Below are 18,283 nucleotides of genomic sequence, written 5' to 3' on the forward strand. Positions count from 1 at the left end.
ATATGAATTCCTTAAAAGATATGAACAAAAAATGGCAAATGTAGTCGACAAGGGAATTTAACATTTTTATTATGGAATTTTTTACCTGGAATTTGGGCATGTTTGCCCTTCATTGCATCTGTACCCCACCCCCCATGTTATTTTTCTAAAGCACATGCTTCCCAACTGAAGAGTCCCCATCTCATTCCCCAACAATATTGTACTAAGAGATAAAGGGGATAAATGAAAATAGTAACTGGTAACCTCATCTCAGTAATCTAGGGTGCAGTATTGATGTGTCAATATTGTGGTTGTGAAGTCATGGATAAAGTTACATATACAACACTCGATTGCAGGAATTTGTACTGCCACATTTGAACCCAAGATACGACTTATGAGCTTTAGGCACTATTTTTGTTATTCATTATTCAGGAAATAATACATGTTCAGAGTCGAGGAGATGATTTTATAGATGCAGGCAGCCTACGGTAGTCATACACCCCAATACCACATTTTCTGCCAATGCGACCTGCATCAACATACTGCACAAGAAGGGGACAAGGGGCATATTTACTGTCACCTAGACCAGTATTTAGAACTTTCATTATGGATAAACACACGTCCAATCCTATGAAATCTGCAAGCTCCAAGGGACCCATTGGATGGTTTGTTCCCAACTTCATTCCTGTATCAATATCTTCCTTGGTTGCCACCCCAGTATAAAGTGTGAAAAATGCTTCATTTATCATTGGCATCAGGATCCGGTTCACAATAAAGCCAGAATAGTCCTGAGAGCATATTATTGTCTTACCAAACCTGCAAATTCATAGTTGAGTTAAAATGGCAGTAAAAATAATGTGGTGACCATTCATGCAGTAGCCAGTAGGTCACCACATGGGATCCAATCAAATCCTTAGATGTTTAACTTTCAAGAATGCAGAAGACTTCACAATTGAACAATTGTTGGTGATATGAATTAATTTCCCCCGCCCCGCCCCCAATTTCCATTTTCCCCTTCCACATTTAGAGATTTGGAGAATGTTTTAGCTTGCTCAATCATGCACAAGCCAAGAATGGTAATCCATTTGACCAGATGGATATAGCCAAACACACTTGAATGGAGAAAATATCACTAGGGGAAATGAAGTTAATTATGTTTTTTACAAGCAAATAACTTTACCGCTCTGCCAAGGCTTTTGTTGCATGAAATGTCTCATCTGATGTGTCTGCACCTCGCACAATCTCAACCAACTTCATTATAGGAGGAGGATTCATAAAATGCATTCCAATCACCTGCCAAAAACATGTTGCTACAACCTAATCAGAGTCCTGACACCTTGAAATTGGTAGAGACAATTCATGCACGGTCAGAAAGAAGCTGCGATGTGATTTTGCATGTGATTGTCAATTGCATCAAATATTCTGAACATGGCTCCAGGGTAAAACTAGAAAGATGCACTGAGCATAACCTGGCGTGGTCTGCTGGTTGTAGATGCTAATCGAGTAATGGAGATGGAACTTGTATTTGATGCTAAAATGGCTGAACTCTTTGCAATCTTATCTAGTTCAAGAAACAACGTTTTCTTCACATCTTCAGATTCTATAATTGCTTCAATAATAAAATCTGCTGATCGCAGCTCTTCCAAATTTGAAGTAAATTGCAGACGTCTTAAAGCATCAGTACTAGCAGCCTGTCAAGTCAAAAAATGAAATACTGAAAACTGATACCAACTGACAAGAAATTTGCTATTATGCCTTTTTCCCCTTCTTCTCTGTCCGTTTGCACCACACCTTTCTATTGTCAGTTAAATCAGGAAAAAAGTAAGAACCATGCAAAAAAGAAGTTAGACCTAATCTATCCAATACCATTTGACATTAAATGTGCTATGCTACTTAAGATTGCACTATTTAGTCAAGAACATTCATTAGCGTTGCTCATCAAGGCTTCATCAATTACTATGCCTACTTAGCCAAATATCTAAGACATCAAATTTCACCCCCCCCCCCCCCCCCCCCCCCTCCCAAAGTTTCTTTTCCTTCATATGAATTAAAGAGAAAAAAAGGCTGGGCCGAAAAAAAGGACTTCCCTCTCAACTTACTTTGGTTCATGCGATTGGAAAGAGGAAGGACAGGCTTATTGGAGATATTTTTCAAGGTGTCTTTTCATAGTACAACCTCAAACTTAATACCTCAGCCCAGCCCATGTTATGGAAAACCAATGACCTTTTCTCTGTGGTACGTTAACAGTATTTCTTTCAGATTATAATGTTATTAGAATGTTTCAAACATATTACTGATTAAAATACTATTAACATGTTTCACATTGCAACCTCAGCCCAATCCCTGATACAGAAAACCAACGTCTCTTATGAGATTGGCTACATTAATGCTTTCTGACCAGAATGTTTCAAAAATGTTTTATGCATGCAAGTAACCAGATTGGTTTTGGCAGAAAAGTAGATTCATAGGCAAGATAGCCCAGTTCACCACTCTAAAGGTCAATTAAATGGCTAAACTAAACTTTTAACTGTGTGATAGCACAATATTCCTGATAACAAACTCCAGCCCTCCCTCTCTCTCCCTCTATGAGAAAGAAAAAAATTAGGCAATTCTTAGGACACTATCTATTTGCCTCTAATTTCAGTGAACCATACTCTACTACTTCATTTAAGAGTAAATTAAAAATTTTTGAAGCCCTTAAAATAACATGTATAAATTTTAAGTGCTTAAATTTACAAGAAAATTATTCGGATTTTGTCTTCAACTTTCTCTTTTCCATATCGAGAGACCTTCTGTCCTTCATACACACACAAAAAAAAAAAAGGATGCAACAAATCAATTCAAATCCCAAAAATCTTTTATTCTGAACTGGAAATGACATTTTTCAATGAATGTAAACTTGTCCAACACAAATATCCTATTAAATTTAGTTAGAACATTGATGTAGTAATAGTTACAATATAGAGAACAATTTTTTTTTTTATTATGAAAGGCTCCATAGAAAAGGGTCTTAATCAGTGCAAATGGGGGATCCAAGGAAGTAAGGATCATTGACCATTCTTGATGACAAAAATGTGATTGGCAAGTATTTGGGCTGCACCACTATATTTGATCGGAAACTAATCAATGAACAAATTGGGAAATTTTTGCAATTCGATAAGTACTCCCTTGAAAAATAAATCTTGATCAAACTTAATAAAACATAGAAATTGAGTCATCTGCTATCTATATGGATTCTGATAAACCATGGGCAACAAACAAAAAGCAAGAAACAATGTGGGTTAGGTAGGAGTTGGAGGTTTCTTTATTTTTTTAGGCCAGAAGGGATAGTATGAGTAGATGAAAGCATAAAGATTTTTAGTGGGGTGGAAGTTCAAAACAGATCCTTATGATTGAAGGCCTAATATTCTATTCTACAACAACCCACAAACCAAAAAAATTATTATTTGGCATCTGGTTCCTAGTAAAGTTGCAAGAATTCAAGGAGTATACACCTATGTTTAGGGAGATAATTACATGATACTTACACTTTATGAGTATTTATTGGTAAGGACTCTTACATTTTTAAATTTATTCATTTAGCAGCTGGTAATATATGATTCATTGACAGTGTATAGGATTTATACACTATAGAGCATCAAACATAAACCCTTTTTTTTTTCTTCCCATTGTTTCATATCTCCTATCTTCGTTTCAACTTTCCTTCTCTTACACTACTAATTCTAAGCCATAGTGCAATACCATACCAATAGTATTTGATATCATGCCTTACACACTGGTATTTATAACCTCACACAACCTCAATTAATACCAGTCAGAATCAAAAGCAGACACCAATACAATATCTATAAAGAGCATACAGTTGACATCACATCAATAATTTCATCCACCAAGTTCTTCCATCAATTTCTACAGCTACCAACTTTCTTGATTTTCCCACCCCTGACCAAGTGTAGTAAATTAATGCTGCATTAATTATAAAAACTCTAGAATCTTAGACACAAACAATCAAGCCAGAAATTCTTCTCTCTTCAGCTCAAAAGCTAAAGCAGCACTAAAGTTATCAACTTTGATCTGAGCTCTATTTAAGATCAAGCTTTTATCTGGATTCCTAACTTGAATCTGTTTTAACTCACACCCAATCTAAGTTTCAATCAGATTCACACCCAAAAAACAAAAGAATCTTTTCATTCAAAAGAAGCCCTTTAAAGACAAGTGTTCATCATTAGCACTATCTTTATTCATTTTGATCACCTTTTTTCTCCTATGTTGAATTTCAATACATAACTAAATACAAAAAGAAGAAAAAGAACGAAAATTCAATTCATCAGCACATATATACAGAGTACACCAGCCAACTGTCAGAAGGCTAATTGCTTAACTGGAAACAATCACCTAAGCAAGACTTCAACCCCCATCAGAACAAAAGTTAACAAAACTCAAAAGAAACACAAAAGAATCATCATCAAAGATGGAAAACCAAGTTTACGTACCTGGGAGAGTTGACCTTTGGAAACAAAGCGCTGAAGGGAAGAAGAGATGGCTTTGGAGGCTCTGGAAAGCGCAACAGGGTCAGTATCAAGGAGCCAAACGTGTAGGCCATGCATGGCACCAAGCTGAGCTATGCCTGAACCCATTTGGCCACTTCCCACCACCGCTAAACACTTCGTCTCAGCCATTTTTTTCCTCTGCAGACAACTACAAAAACGCCCTTCAAGACTAGCAAAGAAGATAATACTGGTAGCAGCCTGGGAGTGGATTCCAGGCGCCCGTGAGCCGCGTGATAGAGCGTTAGTCAGTTGGGAGGAATATACTAAAATTAAGATTAATCCTTATCTCTCCAACTTAATTTAACTACTTTAATTTGAACGGACTGAATTTCCTTGCTTTTGTTATCCTTTGAAGATAAAAAAGCATTGGTCTAATTCAGTATTAAATCCCTTTCCTTTTCACCTTTGTCTTTCTTTGTTGTTGGCTTCAGGGGCGGAGCGTCCCTCTGGAATGGCCCCCCAAATTTTTAAATGTTTTATACATATATATAAATTTTTTAATAATTTTTTAAAATAATTTTTTATTAAATAATTAATATAATTAAAAAATAATAAAATGATCTTACAAATTCTATTCAATTTTACTCAATTTTTTAAATTTTTTTTAATTTTTTAAGTTTCTCCACCTATCTTTTTTTTTTTTATCCTTATATTGTGAAATTATAAAAAGATAAATTTTTTTATTTAATTTTTTTATTTATATAACAATTATTATTTATATTTATTTAATTTTTTCAATTAATTGCTCATATATTTTAAGTTTTCATAAATTTTTTGTTTTAAATTTCTACGAATTATCAATCATTTTCTTTTTCTTTTTTTGTTTTGTATGTTATATCTCTTACTTGTAATGATTTTTTTTTCTGTTATGTGGATTTTATTTTTAATAATTTTAATTTTTAAAAATTAAAAAATTAATTATTGTATATGTAATTCTCAAATATAAGTTCAAGTGTTGCATTATTAGTTGTTGTTTAAAATTTTACTAATATATTATTTTTTATTAATCCTAATTATATAAGAAAAAATTATCTTGAGTATATTTTTTTAATGTGTTTTACGTTTTATATTTAGTTGAAAGAAAATTATCTTAAATATAAGAAGAAATTATTAATTTTATATATCATATTTAACTATTAATATTTTATGCATTATAGTATAATATTTAGTATTATAAACTTAAATATAATAAAATAAAAATATTAGATGTTGACTATATTAATTTTTTAGTTATTTATATCGATAAAGACAAGACTTCGAAATAAAATGGATGATAAGTTTCTTATAAATAATTTAGTTATTTATATTTAAAAAGATATTACCATCGTCGAGCAAAATTTTTCTAAAATACTATTATAATTTTTTTTATTTACATGTTATATAAAATTATTATCTATTTTAAATCTTTTGATTATTAACGGTTAAGGTCAATATATTAATTTTAAAAATTTTTAACTTTTTATTTTTCTTAACCTTTGGCTCCCCTCAATAAAAATTAACTAGCTCCGTCCCTAGTTAGCTTGATGGTCTAAATAGATAATAATCATTCCCCACAAGAAAAGAATTGCCTATGCCTGCCTATACTTTAGATGAGAAAACTGAAAAAACATATGTATGTAACAAGTAAAGAAATCTTAGTAACATCTTTTATTTCGACGAAAAATGTTTGCCCAACCTTTTTTAACACCCCCTAAGCTATATCTTATATAACCCTTAAGTACATTAATATGTTCGGCAAACCCTCTTAACAACCTAATACTCTTTGGATACATCGTGATGGTGTATTTTCAAAGTTATACCTCCTTATATGAAAAATTGTAGACAAAAAGTTATATTTTTTCATACGAAAAGTTACAACTATTTGGAAGTCACATCAATAGAAAAGTTATATCATATAGTGTAATTATTAAATTGTAGATAAATTTTTAGATAAATAGTTATGCCTCTTGGTTAAGTGATATGTTGAAAAAATATTTTTAAATCTAAAGGTTACAAGATAATTGAAAAACAAAACAACTCAAAAGTTTAAATATAAAAAGTTAATTTTTCATATTGTAACTCAAAGATTATATTTATTTTGCATGAATAGTAAACAATACTTTTATTCAAGAACCATGTCTTGCAATATGTCGAAGTATCTTTAAAGCATAGAGATGTCTTAATGAAAGAGTTGTGTTCTTAAAAAGAAACACTTATAAGTTTATATAGAGGACTTGTTGTCAATCATATTAACACAAAAAACAAAACAAGACGAAAGTAAAAAAATCAAAAGCAAAAAAAGTGTTATAGTTTGAATAAAATTCAAAAAAATAAATATAAACACTTGAATTTTCATCGTATTCTAAATTTCTTATAATATACTTATTGTAGAAAGTAGTAGACCCTAAAGCCAAATAACTTTAGATACACTCAACCCTAAAGTCAAATAATTTTACAAATACTTAGAGTGTATCTAGTAGACTACTCTCGTAATGTGTAAGATGAAGTTAAACATTAGCTTATTGTATTTCTAAAACTATTTGCATAATTCTCTTTTACATATCGAGTGATATGAACGAAACAAATCTTAAAAAATAACGTTTATTAAAAACACTTTTTAAAATCAATTTTGTCGATTCACTTTGAATTCCAACTATAGATGCCAAATTATGGTTAACTATTATTTTTAAAGTACTCTTTACAGGAAAATTACATTAAGGGTATTTCAAGTGTGAAAGCGCCCAGAGGTGTTCTAAATGTATAAGCGTCCAAGGGTGTTCTAAGCGTGGAAACGTCCAGAGGTGTTCCAAATGTGGAAACGCCCAGGGGTGTTTCAATCATGGAAATGCCCAAGAGCATTCCAAGCACAGAAACACCCAAAAATAAACAAGGCATAGCTATTTGTACAAGTGAAGTAAAAGTAACTCAGAATAAGTAGCAGAGTTAATGAGTTACCTTCACATTTGAAATGTTCTAGAGAGTTTGGCTTGGTGGCTCAGATATGGAAATAGTTAAAAGGATTTCCTCTTAACTTTTTTTTTTAAGTACATGTGCTTTACCCCTTTCCCTTTCCTTACTCCTTAAAAATACATGTGACGCACTATTAAATGCTACTACTCCATTTACCCAGAACTTATGCCCACTACTTAATTACGTGATCATTCTTTTAATATCCTATAAACCGTTTTTTAATTATTTTTCCATGACAAGAACATTTTCTCATGATTAAACGTGCTCTCCTAAATAACTCTTAAGAAAGTGTTCCTACTCAATATAAATATAAAAACTTGAAAGGTAAAAAGGAGATTTTAGACACCCAACAATGATTAGATTCCTCCAAGCATTCTTTCTATTCAGCCTTCACTATTATCCGCCGCTTCTTCCACCTTTTCTCACCCCTCACCACCTACCACTTCAAGCACTTATGCTTCAAAAGCTGCTTCAATCTTCCTATCTGTTGCCTCTAGTGCATCTCTATTCACTCATTGCAACACACCCTATCTCTTTAACCAAAAGAACCCTCTACACCAACTAAACTCCATTTACACCAATCCATTATATTTTATCAATTAGGGTAACAACTTAGGCCAAGTAAACATAGAAATCATCTTAACCAAAATAGCAAGTTGAATCAGGTCCTTTTATGTTCGGATGTGTATTAATTCAAACACGATCACCAAGTTGAATCTCATATCAACTTAGTACTCCTCGGTACATTATGCTTTCTCAATTAGAGTTGCAACTTGGATCAAGTAAAGACAAAGATCGTCTTGACCCGACTAGCTCGGATCAAGTTGGACAATAGCATCGTGACCGGGTTGAATCTTGGATCAACCTGGTCCCTCTTAGGTACATTTTGCCTTAGTACCAATCCTTCGTCAATCATGATATCCAAGCTTTCACCATTGAGCCCATTAATAAGCGGACCCTGGGCTGAATTCAAAAAGGTGGTTTTGGGTAAGCCCAATTTTCAGGCCCAACAATAATAGGCCCAGAAATAGAAATGGAGAATCATGGGTCACAAAAACAAGGACAAATTACGGCTAATGGCTAAAGAATTTAATAACCCATTTTCTGTCATGCACCAACAACTATTAAAATATAATAATTGCATTTAATGGGTTGTTCTCCAAACATTATTCAATATAGCTAAAGTTGGTCTAAGCATTAATATTTTGAATTTTTCACCTATGTTTTCTATCTAACAATCAACACCTTGGTGGAAAAAAAAATAAAAATGTCAACGCCATAAAAAGCAGAAAAAAAATTTAAAAAAATCCATCAAATGGCTATCATTGCTGTGCTTTGTTGTGGTTAATGCCATCAATGGGGTGGGGGAAAAAACAAGAAGAAAATCTTGGTTTCTTCTTATCTATTATGCTTATCTAAGAAGCCTAATTATGAGTCATTTTTGAAAGGCAACAAAGAGCTGCCAAAGTAGCATTATGGGGTATGCCCCTCTTTTTACCATATTTACCATTTCTTTCTCTTATGCTGAAAAGTTGTCACAATATGTTGACCTTAGTCCATCAATCATACCTGCTTTTTTGTTTGATACCTTCCTTAACCCAAGCCATGTTATTTATACCCACTTTTATCCCCTATCAAATCCATCTTTAAAAAAAGGTTAAAGGGGATTAGTCTTTGATCAAATTAAAGGAAATAAGATAAGATAAAAGGCATGTGTATATATCATTGTCCTTTGACACAATTGATGAGTGTAAAAGGCAATTGAGAGAAGAGTGGCTGCAAGTCACAGCATTGATACCAACTTTGCTAGAAATCCAAAAAGAAAAATAACAAAATAAGAAATCAGAAGGCAACAAAATAGTAAGAATAATCGCATAACATACACTCAGAAAAGAACCCAATTATTATGCTTTATGAGACAATAAACCCCAAAGAGATTTTCAATAAATAAATAATTGGATTGCAAGATATGTATCAAATTCAACATTTTAGAACAAAAATACAAAATACTTAAAAAAACTTCTGAACTATTTTTAAAAAAATCAAATAAACTCTTATTGTTTTATTGCATTCAATCAAATATCTCATACTTTCATTTTAAGTCAAATAAGCTCTTACAATTAATAATTAACTAACTATTATTAGTAAAAAATACCATTTATCATTTTATATAATGAATGTAGCACTAATGAGATATGCCGACAAGTTACAATGATAAGAATATGATATGTTGATGCCGAGTAATGATATCATCACACATTATTTTTTACTTTTCATGTCAGTGACATAAAAATGATAGTCAATCATTAATCATAAAACCTCATTTTAATTAAATTAAAAATATAAGAACTTGATTGAGCATAATTATACTAAAAAACTATTTCAAAAACAAATTAAAAAATTGAATAACTTTCATTCGATGGAACTAGCTTAATACTTATCTTAATCACAATCCTCTCCCAAATTCAAGATTAGGTATATCTGATTTGGTGGGTGACAAGTTTTTCTAGTGACATAGTTACCCTTGGAATTTTGCTCCTTGTAGTATTGTGTTTGTTAATTTCTTAAATTTTATCTTTTATTATCTTTGTTGAGCAGTAAATACATGCATTTGTTGCTAGGTGGTTACCTAGTTAGGTCATCTGTTGTGTGGCTCACAATAGGGCACATGACCTTCTAATCATTCAACCAAGACTGAACAAATTTCCACCCATCAATCTTTATGTCTACTGATTGTGTCAATTATTGCTTTTTATAGATTTCATTATCCATTTTTACAGTGATTTTTTTGAATAATATGAACCCCTTTTTGAAATATTTCAATGTTTTTAGCTAATCTCATGGAGCAGTATAATTGAAGCAAACAATATTATTGCATTTGAATGAATCATATGTGGATTAAGAGTAGGATTTGGAAACATTTATAAGTTTAATAGATTTCCATTTTGAGTTTTTATTCAATAATAATTATATATATTTTAAAAGATTATATTCAAATAGCTTCCCAATATTATTCTTAAAAGACTAGGAAAATAGTGGTATAGATGACCCAAAGTTGATTTAATTTTTAGTACATTTATCTAAAAAATTAGAAATGAAAAATTCAAATTCTTTCTTTTCTTTTGAATTTTCTATTATATATATACAAATATATATATAAAGAAACGAGTTAGAGTTCTTGTATTGTTGAATTAAACTCAACTATACTTGTAAAGAACCCGGTGTCAAGTTTTTTTTTTTAAGAAAAAAGTGTTTAATTCATTTAATAAAACTATAATATATAATTTGTTAAAAAGTTACAATTGATTTCAACTTTTATAAAACCAATAAAAAATGTTTTCCAATTTTGTTTATTTTTAACCTAATTTTGATTTCCAAAAATGATGAATTGTTTTAAAAAATTGCACTTATCAATAAATGCCTGTGTCGAAGATTTCACATTAATAAGAGATTAGATTAATTTTGAACTTATAAGTAAGAGGTTTATTTTACTTAATAAGCATGTCTTTTAGATTAAAAATATGAGTATATTACCATAAATATCAGAACTTACTCAACTTTTCATTTATGTAAAACTCTCTTGAGAGATATTAGGATTAGTGAAAGAAGGCTAGGTTTGGGTCGGTGAAAGGAAGGATGTGAAATCCTCATGAGAGAAACCAGTGTTAGAGAAATAAGAGCTGATGTGAAACTCAAGGTCGAGATTAGTGAAATGGGGACTGAGGTATCAAGGCCAGTGAAATAAGAGTTGATGTGAAACCCTCATGAAAGATATCAATGTCAATAAAATAAGGTTGATGTAAAACTCTCACGAGAGATATTAAAGTCGAGCTAATTCAATAAAAAGATTAAACCTAATAGATATATTTTTTTATTAAAGATATGGACAAAACATGCTGGAGCACATATATCAATTAATAGAAAAAAATATATATCATGGACATAAAAGTCAAAAACAAATTTCCCAACCATTTTAATAAATGCTGAAAAATATTAATTAATATAAAAATAAAAAGATAGGAAAAGAGGTGGGTTTGGTGAGATTCACATGAGAAAGGGGTAGGATTAGTTGACCACACAAAAACCCAAAAGAAAAGTAAATGTTTGCTACTAATATCCTCTTCAAATTTTCATCTGTTTTTCGTTCTCTTAATCTTTTGATTTGATTAAATTGAATAGATTCACTTAACTTATTTCCAAGTCATTACTTAGATCACGGCACCTGCCCCCATCAACTCCTCCCCGTGACGTCCGCCTTCCGCCGCTCTTTTCCACCGGCTAGATCCGGTCAGCATTTCCTCTCCTTTGACTCCCTTGCCTCCCACAACTTGATTCATTTCCACTCTCGCACTCGTCCACGCGCTTCCCCCTTCTTTCGAGTAAAATTATGTAGTACAAAGAGGCGAGTGGTTCCCACGCGCTGGAAACGAAAGTAAGAGTAGAATCTATGTTAAGTCCTAGTTAGAGCGCACCCACAAAAACATGTCCAACCTCATCATTATTTGGTTTTTTTTTTTTCAAGACAGAAAAGAAAAAAAGAAACTGACAAATGTAGGTATTGACAATCAGAAACAGAGCAAAACTCCAAAACAAAAATTAAAATTAAAAAAGAATGCAATTTAGGTTCCAAAAGTCAGCTCTGATGTCTACACATTTCAAATCACTCTCCCAAATGTACCTTCTTTGCTGCTTGTTTTTGTCCAATAAAATACAGATTCTCTCTCTACACTAACAGCAAAGAAAAGAACTTTCCTTTTCTTTGCTTTTTCCTTTCAATATTTTTTATCTTCTTTTGATTTGAAATGTCTTCTCTCTTAAGATTCTGTCCTATTTTTTTTGCTTTGAAAATCAATGAGAGAGAAATTAAAAACGTCTAGGTTTGAAATTAGAGTACGCAAGTAAGACCCTTTTGTGGAAAAAGAGAAGTTGGCCACTGTTGAATTATAAATATATTTTTTTGGGAGTGTTGGGTTCTGAGGAAGCTATTACTTCACCAACAAGTGAAGCTACACAGATAGATAGTAGGAACTAGGAAGGTTTTGGCTTATAAAGTGTTTTTTTTCTTTGTTTGAGTCTTGGGATCTGAATATTGTTTTTCGTTGAAAAGATTCGATCTTGGCTACTCTTTAAGCTACTGATTTACTAGGAAGGTGATTTTGAGAACTGGGTCTATCTCATTTTCCTCTAAAAAGGGTTGGTTTTGTTCAACAATTTAGGCTTCTGGTAAGTGTTTATTGCTTTATTTGCACGTTGTTTGTTGTCGGTTTTTGTTTTGGTTGTATTTTATGAGAGGGTATGTTTTGGGATGTGAGGAAAGTTGCTTCAGTTAGGAGTTTTCTTTTTTCCTTCAATAGGGGGTAGTTGTTTTACCAAAACACTTTCATGTGTGGACTTAAGTTCTGAATTTCTTGATTTATGGTCTTGGGATTTGATTTTTTTTTTCAGGTAGGGATTGTTGATCTCAATATATTTTTCACCGTTGGCTTCAATTTCCCAGTTGCCAAGTTGAGTATTTGCTGGATAGTTCTTTCGGAATGTGGGCATGTAAGTTACTCTATCTGGGTTTTCTTTCTCTTTCTTTGCATATGAAAAGCAGTGAACGTTGTCAATTATGTCATATTGAATGAATTTGTTAAGTTGGGATTCTTCCTTTTGCTTTCAGAAATGGTGATTCTGGGGTATATTCCGATGACTTTCCTTAATTGGGTATTCTTGGCTTGCTTTATTTGTTCTGCACTGAGTCTTGAAACCTCAGGCCAATCCTGTTATCCAAATGATGTGTTGGCACTGAAAGAATTTGCTGGAAACCTCACAGGGGGGTCCATCATCACAGCCTGGTCTGATGAATCTGTTTGCTGCCAATGGGATGGTGTTGTTTGTGGGAATAAGAGTAGTGTCTCAGCTTCTAGCAGAGTGATCAGCTTGATCTTGCCTAAAAGGGGTCTCAAAGGGAATATTTCAAGCTCTTTGGCGAGATTAGATCAGCTGAAATGGCTTGATCTTTCTTGCAATCATCTTGAGGATGTACTGCCTTTAGAGCTCTCAAATTTGAAGCAGCTAGAGTTTCTTGATTTGAGCTATAACATGCTGTCAGGACCAGTTTCTAAATCGTTTTCTGGTTTGACATCAATTCAATGGCTGAATATTTCAAGCAATTCATTTAATGGGGACCTGTTAGAGTTTGGCCGGTTTCCAGATGTTGCTGTGTTCAACTTGAGCAACAATTCATTTACTGGCCAAGTCAGATCTCAAGTCTGCAGTTACTCCAAACGGATTCAGGTTCTTGATTTATCAATGAACCGCTTAGTAGGGAGTCTTGAAGGCCTAAACAATTGCAGTATCTCTCTACAACAGCTGCATTTGGATTATAATTTGCTCTCAGGCTATCTTCCGGACTCTTTGTACTCAATGACATCATTGGAGCGACTCTCAATCACTGGGAACAATTTCTCAGGACAATTAAGCAAGAAATTGAGTAAGCTCTCTAGCCTTAAATCCTTGATTATTTCTGGAAACCATTTTTCTGGTACACTTCCGGATGTGTTTGGGAACCTTGCACGATTGGAGCTGTTATGTGCACACTCAAATTTGTTTTCTGGACCCGTGCCTTCATCCCTCGCACTCTGCTCAAAGCTTCGTGTACTTGATCTCCGGAACAATTCATTAAGTGGTCCTCTTGATCTCAATTTCACTGGAATGCCTAGTCTTATTCAACTTGATCTTGCTACTAATCATTTTTCTGGTTCCCTTCCCACTTCCCTGTCTGATTGTAAAGAACTGCAAGTTTTGAGCCTGGCCAAGAATAAGTTCAGTAGCCAAATCCCTGAGACTTTTGCCAATCTCAGATCACTTGTGTTTCTCTCACTGTCAAATAATAGTTTTATTGATTTGTCTGGGGCCCTATCTGTCCTTCAGCAATGCAAAAACCTTACCATTCTTATCCTTACAAAAAATTTCCATGGGGAGGAGATTCCCAGAAATGTAAGTGGGTTTGAGAGCTTAATGGTTTTCGCACTTGGGAATTGTGCTCTGAAAGGCCAAATACCAGATTGGCTGTCGGGTTGCAGGAAGCTAGAAGTTTTAGATTTATCATGGAATCACTTAAACGGCATTATCCCACCCTGGATTGGTCAGATGGAGAATTTGTTTTACTTGGACTTCTCAAATAACTCTCTCACCGGAGAAATTCCAAAGAGTTTGACAGAGCTAAAGGGCCTTGTTTCTTCAAATTGCAGCTTTTCCACTCTTTCATCTGCAGCTGGGATCCCACTATATGTAAAGAGAAACCAGAGTGCTAGTGGTCTTCCATACAACCAGCTTTCAAGTTTCCCCCCATCGTTATATTTGAGCAATAATAGATTAAATGGGACAATTTTGCCTGAAATTGGGCTATTAAAGCAGCTTCATGTCTTAGATTTGAGCCGGAATAACATCACTGGGGTCATTCCTGATTCCATTTCCAATATGGAGAACTTGGAAATTTTAGATTTGTCATACAATGACTTGCATGGGTCAATACCCCAATCATTTGCCAAGCTCACGTTTCTGTCAAAATTTGGTGTGGCATATAATCACTTGCAGGGTGTGATTCCAACTGGTGGGCAGTTTTATAGCTTTTCCAGCTCAAGCTTTGAGGGGAACCCTGGACTTTGTGGGAAAATAGTCTCTCCTTGTCATGTTGTGGACAGTAGTATGCTCAGGCCAGCTATTCCATCTGGCTCAAACAACAAATTTGGTCGAAGCAGCATCCTTGGAATAACAGTGAGTATAGGAGTTGGGATTTTGTTGCTTCTTGCCATTGTTCTACTTAGAATGTCAAGGAGGGATGTTGGCGATCCGATTGATGATTTGGATGAGGAACTCAGCAGGTCACACAGGTTATCTGAAGCCCTTGGCTCATCAAAATTGGTTCTTTTCCAGAGTTCAAACTGCAAGGAGCTCACAGTTACAGACTTGTTAAAATCTACAAACAATTTTAACCAAGCAAACATAATTGGTTGTGGTGGGTTTGGACTGGTTTATAAAGCGTACCTTCCAGATGGTACAAAAGCTGCAGTCAAGAGGCTCTCTGGTGATTGTGGTCAGATGGAACGTGAATTCCGAGCTGAAGTTGAAGCTCTTTCAAGAGCTCAGCACAAGAACCTTGTTTCTCTTCAAGGTTATTGTAAGCATGGCAATGATAGGTTATTAATTTATTCCTATATGGAAAACGGAAGCTTGGATTATTGGCTGCATGAAAGTGTTGATGGGTCTTCAATTCTCAAATGGGATGTAAGACTCAAGATAGCTCAAGGAGCAGCTCGTGGGTTAGCTTACTTGCACAAGGTTTGCGAACCAAACATAGTTCATCGAGATGTAAAATCTAGCAACATACTTTTGGATGAAAAATTTGAAGCTCATTTAGCAGACTTTGGTCTCTCAAGGCTACTTCGCCCATATGATACCCATGTCACAACAGATTTAGTTGGAACACTGGGTTATATTCCTCCAGAGTACAGTCAGACGCTAACTGCAACCTGCAGAGGTGATGTTTACAGTTTTGGTGTTGTTCTTCTGGAGCTTCTTACTGGTAGAAGGCCTGTGGAAGTATGCAAAGGAAAAAATTGCAGGGATTTGGTGTCTTGGGTGTTTCAGATGAAATCTGAAAAAAGGGAGGCAGAAATTATAGATCCATCAATATGGGACAAGGATCGTGAAAAGCAGCTGTTGGAAATGCTTGAAATTGCCTGTAAATGCTTAGACCAGGATCCAAGGCGGAGACCCTTAATTGATGAAGTTGTTTCATGGCTGAATGGTATTGAACATGAGGTTGTTCAACAATGAACCTTCATTGGTTTGTTTACTCTTTGAAATCTTAGTCGGGAGGGTATACCTGTAAAGCAAACATTGTCAAGTTTCTATAACATTGGAAGGAGTCCTGACCAAATGACTTTGATTTGTTGCAGAAACGATCATTTGGCATTGTATACTAACGGTTGAGAGTTGTATACATAGGCTATTTTGGCCATTTGTTCTACCTGAAATAAGTAATTATAGAATATCTAATTATTTCCTCTAATTTTTCCTCTCTGAATCAGGAACAGGGTGTCAGGTGAAATGCAATCTTTATCTTTATACACATACATAATGGTCGAAATGGACTACTTTTTTGGTTCTCTTAGTATGATCATTGATTCTTTCTCTATCATGATTTCATTTGAATGGATGAAATGATGCCTCTCAAGTCTTTGTAAGAAGAAACAACTTAGTTTTGTTGCACTGATCATAATTATCCACGCCATTGTTCATTGTGAATTCATTTGCTTCTTGAACCGGTCAGGAGTGCGCGCATGACATGATGCTTTTATGACTTAAAAAATGCTAATTATGATCATTACATGACTTCACTGATTACTTGATTCATAGTCAATGCACCAAACTGATACTATTATATTGGTTTCCTGGTTGAGAAAAAAGCTCTCATGGCTATTATCATGCCCCGGGGTCCCTTTCCCAAAGCCACAGAGCTTTGCACTTGATTCTCATAATTCCTTTGCCCCGAACTCATGGAATGGAGATATATCAGTATCTGGAATGTTTTTCTATGACCTATATACGTCAGTTATCTTCAGCACCTGTAATGACTTCTTTCCACTTACCTGTCCTGAAGTTGGCAGATGTTGTAATGGTTCAAAATTTTGGTTAGAGATGGTTCTACTACTTTAGAGGAAATCGACAAATTGTGGTGTTTCAACAAAAGTTGAAGGACTCTATTGAAATGGATGGATGGATAGTTGTCAAAACCTTCTCACTTTGTAGAATCCAGGAAACTATATCATCATATCTGCTATCTGCTATATACATTCTTTGGAGCCATGGGGAATAAGAAGAAAGCATTCGGTTTTGCTTTGCTTGCAATTTGCACAAAGAAGCTTGAGAAAGTAAGCAAGCATCCAAGGTTCCAAGTAGGTTCTTTTCCCTCCATTAGTTTGAATAGGAACTTGAAAAACATGTTAAAAAAACAAAGCACTTCTCTTTTCTCCTTTCTTTTCCACCTTTTGGGGGCAGAGGCGTAGGGGCTATAAGGAGTAGTTATCTGTCAAATAAATGAGGTTTGAGACATGGGTATTCTCCTTTTGACTTTACTGGTGTTGCCCAACAAAAGCTAATCATCAACATCCAAAAAGCAAGATAAACTGATATGAAATGCTGTTTTATAGTATAAGACGTGGACAATTCCCTTGGATTTTCTTCTGCTTTTTTTCTGATTGGCAAAAACATTGTATGAGAAACTCTAAAAGAGGCTTTTGGAAAAGAGTGAGATTCTTTTGTTAAGTGTAATACGACCCTGGAAGAAACTAATGCCAAAACAAAAAGTCCTCCTATCCCTGCAAAGCTTGGAAGTCTTGACATTATAAATAGAATTAACCATTTTTGGTTATTGAAATTTTCAGTTCAAGAGAAGAGGGTGAAAACATTTTTCAAACACGTCTTTTTAGATGATGTTGATATATCAAGATACCCTTATAAACAGCTATGCAACAATTTGCCATGAGTTGAAAACAGGCCAGATACAGTACAGACATGATTATCATGATTCATGATGGGGAATTGAGTCGAAGAGTTGTAGGAAAGTTTGAACTGTTTGGGTTCATATTTCATTTTCACATTACAAGATTTGAGTATGAGAGAAAGAAAAGAAAGAAAAACTTGTAAGATTTACTGAAGAAGATGAAAGTGTCCAGGCTTCTTGTCATGATAGTCCATGAGAAATGAAAATGGAAGGGGAAAAGAACAAAGGGTAATTGCCCAAATATTGACCTTTC

General features: G+C 34.0%; 2 protein-coding genes across 2 annotated transcripts; one reads left to right on the forward strand and one right to left on the reverse strand.

Moving 5' to 3' along the window:
* Positions 1–371: 371 nt before the first annotated feature.
* Positions 372–4,886, reverse strand: LOC18594035 (3-hydroxyacyl-CoA dehydrogenase family protein). The gene is made up of 4 exons (XM_007021476.3): positions 4,473–4,886; positions 1,449–1,670; positions 1,160–1,272; positions 372–795 (listed from the first exon to the last, which is right to left on the reverse strand). The coding sequence occupies exons 1-4, from the start codon at positions 4,656–4,658 to the stop codon at positions 426–428; spliced, it is 891 nt and encodes a 296-aa protein (XP_007021538.3). The 5' UTR covers positions 4,659–4,886; the 3' UTR covers positions 372–425.
* A 7,380-nt stretch (positions 4,887–12,266) lies between these two features.
* PSKR2 (phytosylfokine-alpha receptor 2) lies at positions 12,267–16,536 on the forward strand. Its single transcript, XM_018124493.2, has 3 exons — positions 12,267–12,701; positions 12,924–13,022; positions 13,141–16,536. Exon 3 carries the CDS (start codon positions 13,143–13,145, stop codon positions 16,299–16,301), a length of 3,159 nt encoding a protein of 1,052 aa, XP_017979982.2. The 5' UTR covers positions 12,267–12,701; positions 12,924–13,022; positions 13,141–13,142; the 3' UTR covers positions 16,302–16,536.
* Positions 16,537–18,283: the final 1,747 nt, after the last annotated feature.

This window comes from Theobroma cacao, chromosome 7, assembly GCF_053813885.1.
Source record: "Theobroma cacao isolate CCN51 chromosome 7, ASM5381388v1, whole genome shotgun sequence".
Taxonomy (NCBI): Eukaryota; Viridiplantae; Streptophyta; class Magnoliopsida; order Malvales; family Malvaceae; genus Theobroma; species Theobroma cacao.

Coding starts and splice junctions, on each gene's coding strand:
- LOC18594035 (XM_007021476.3), bottom strand. CDS start 4,658: ATGGCTGAGACGAAGTGTTTAGCGGTGGTGGGAAGTGGCCAAATGGGT. Junction 1,671..4,472: donor CCAAAGGTCAACTCTCCCAG/GTACGTAAACTT, acceptor TTGACTTGACAG/GCTGCTAGTACTGATGCTTT. Junction 1,273..1,448: donor CAACCAGCAGACCACGCCAG/GTTATGCTCAGT, acceptor TGTTTTTGGCAG/GTGATTGGAATGCATTTTAT.
- PSKR2 (XM_018124493.2), top strand. CDS start 13,143: ATGGTGATTCTGGGGTATATTCCGATGACTTTCCTTAATTGGGTATTC.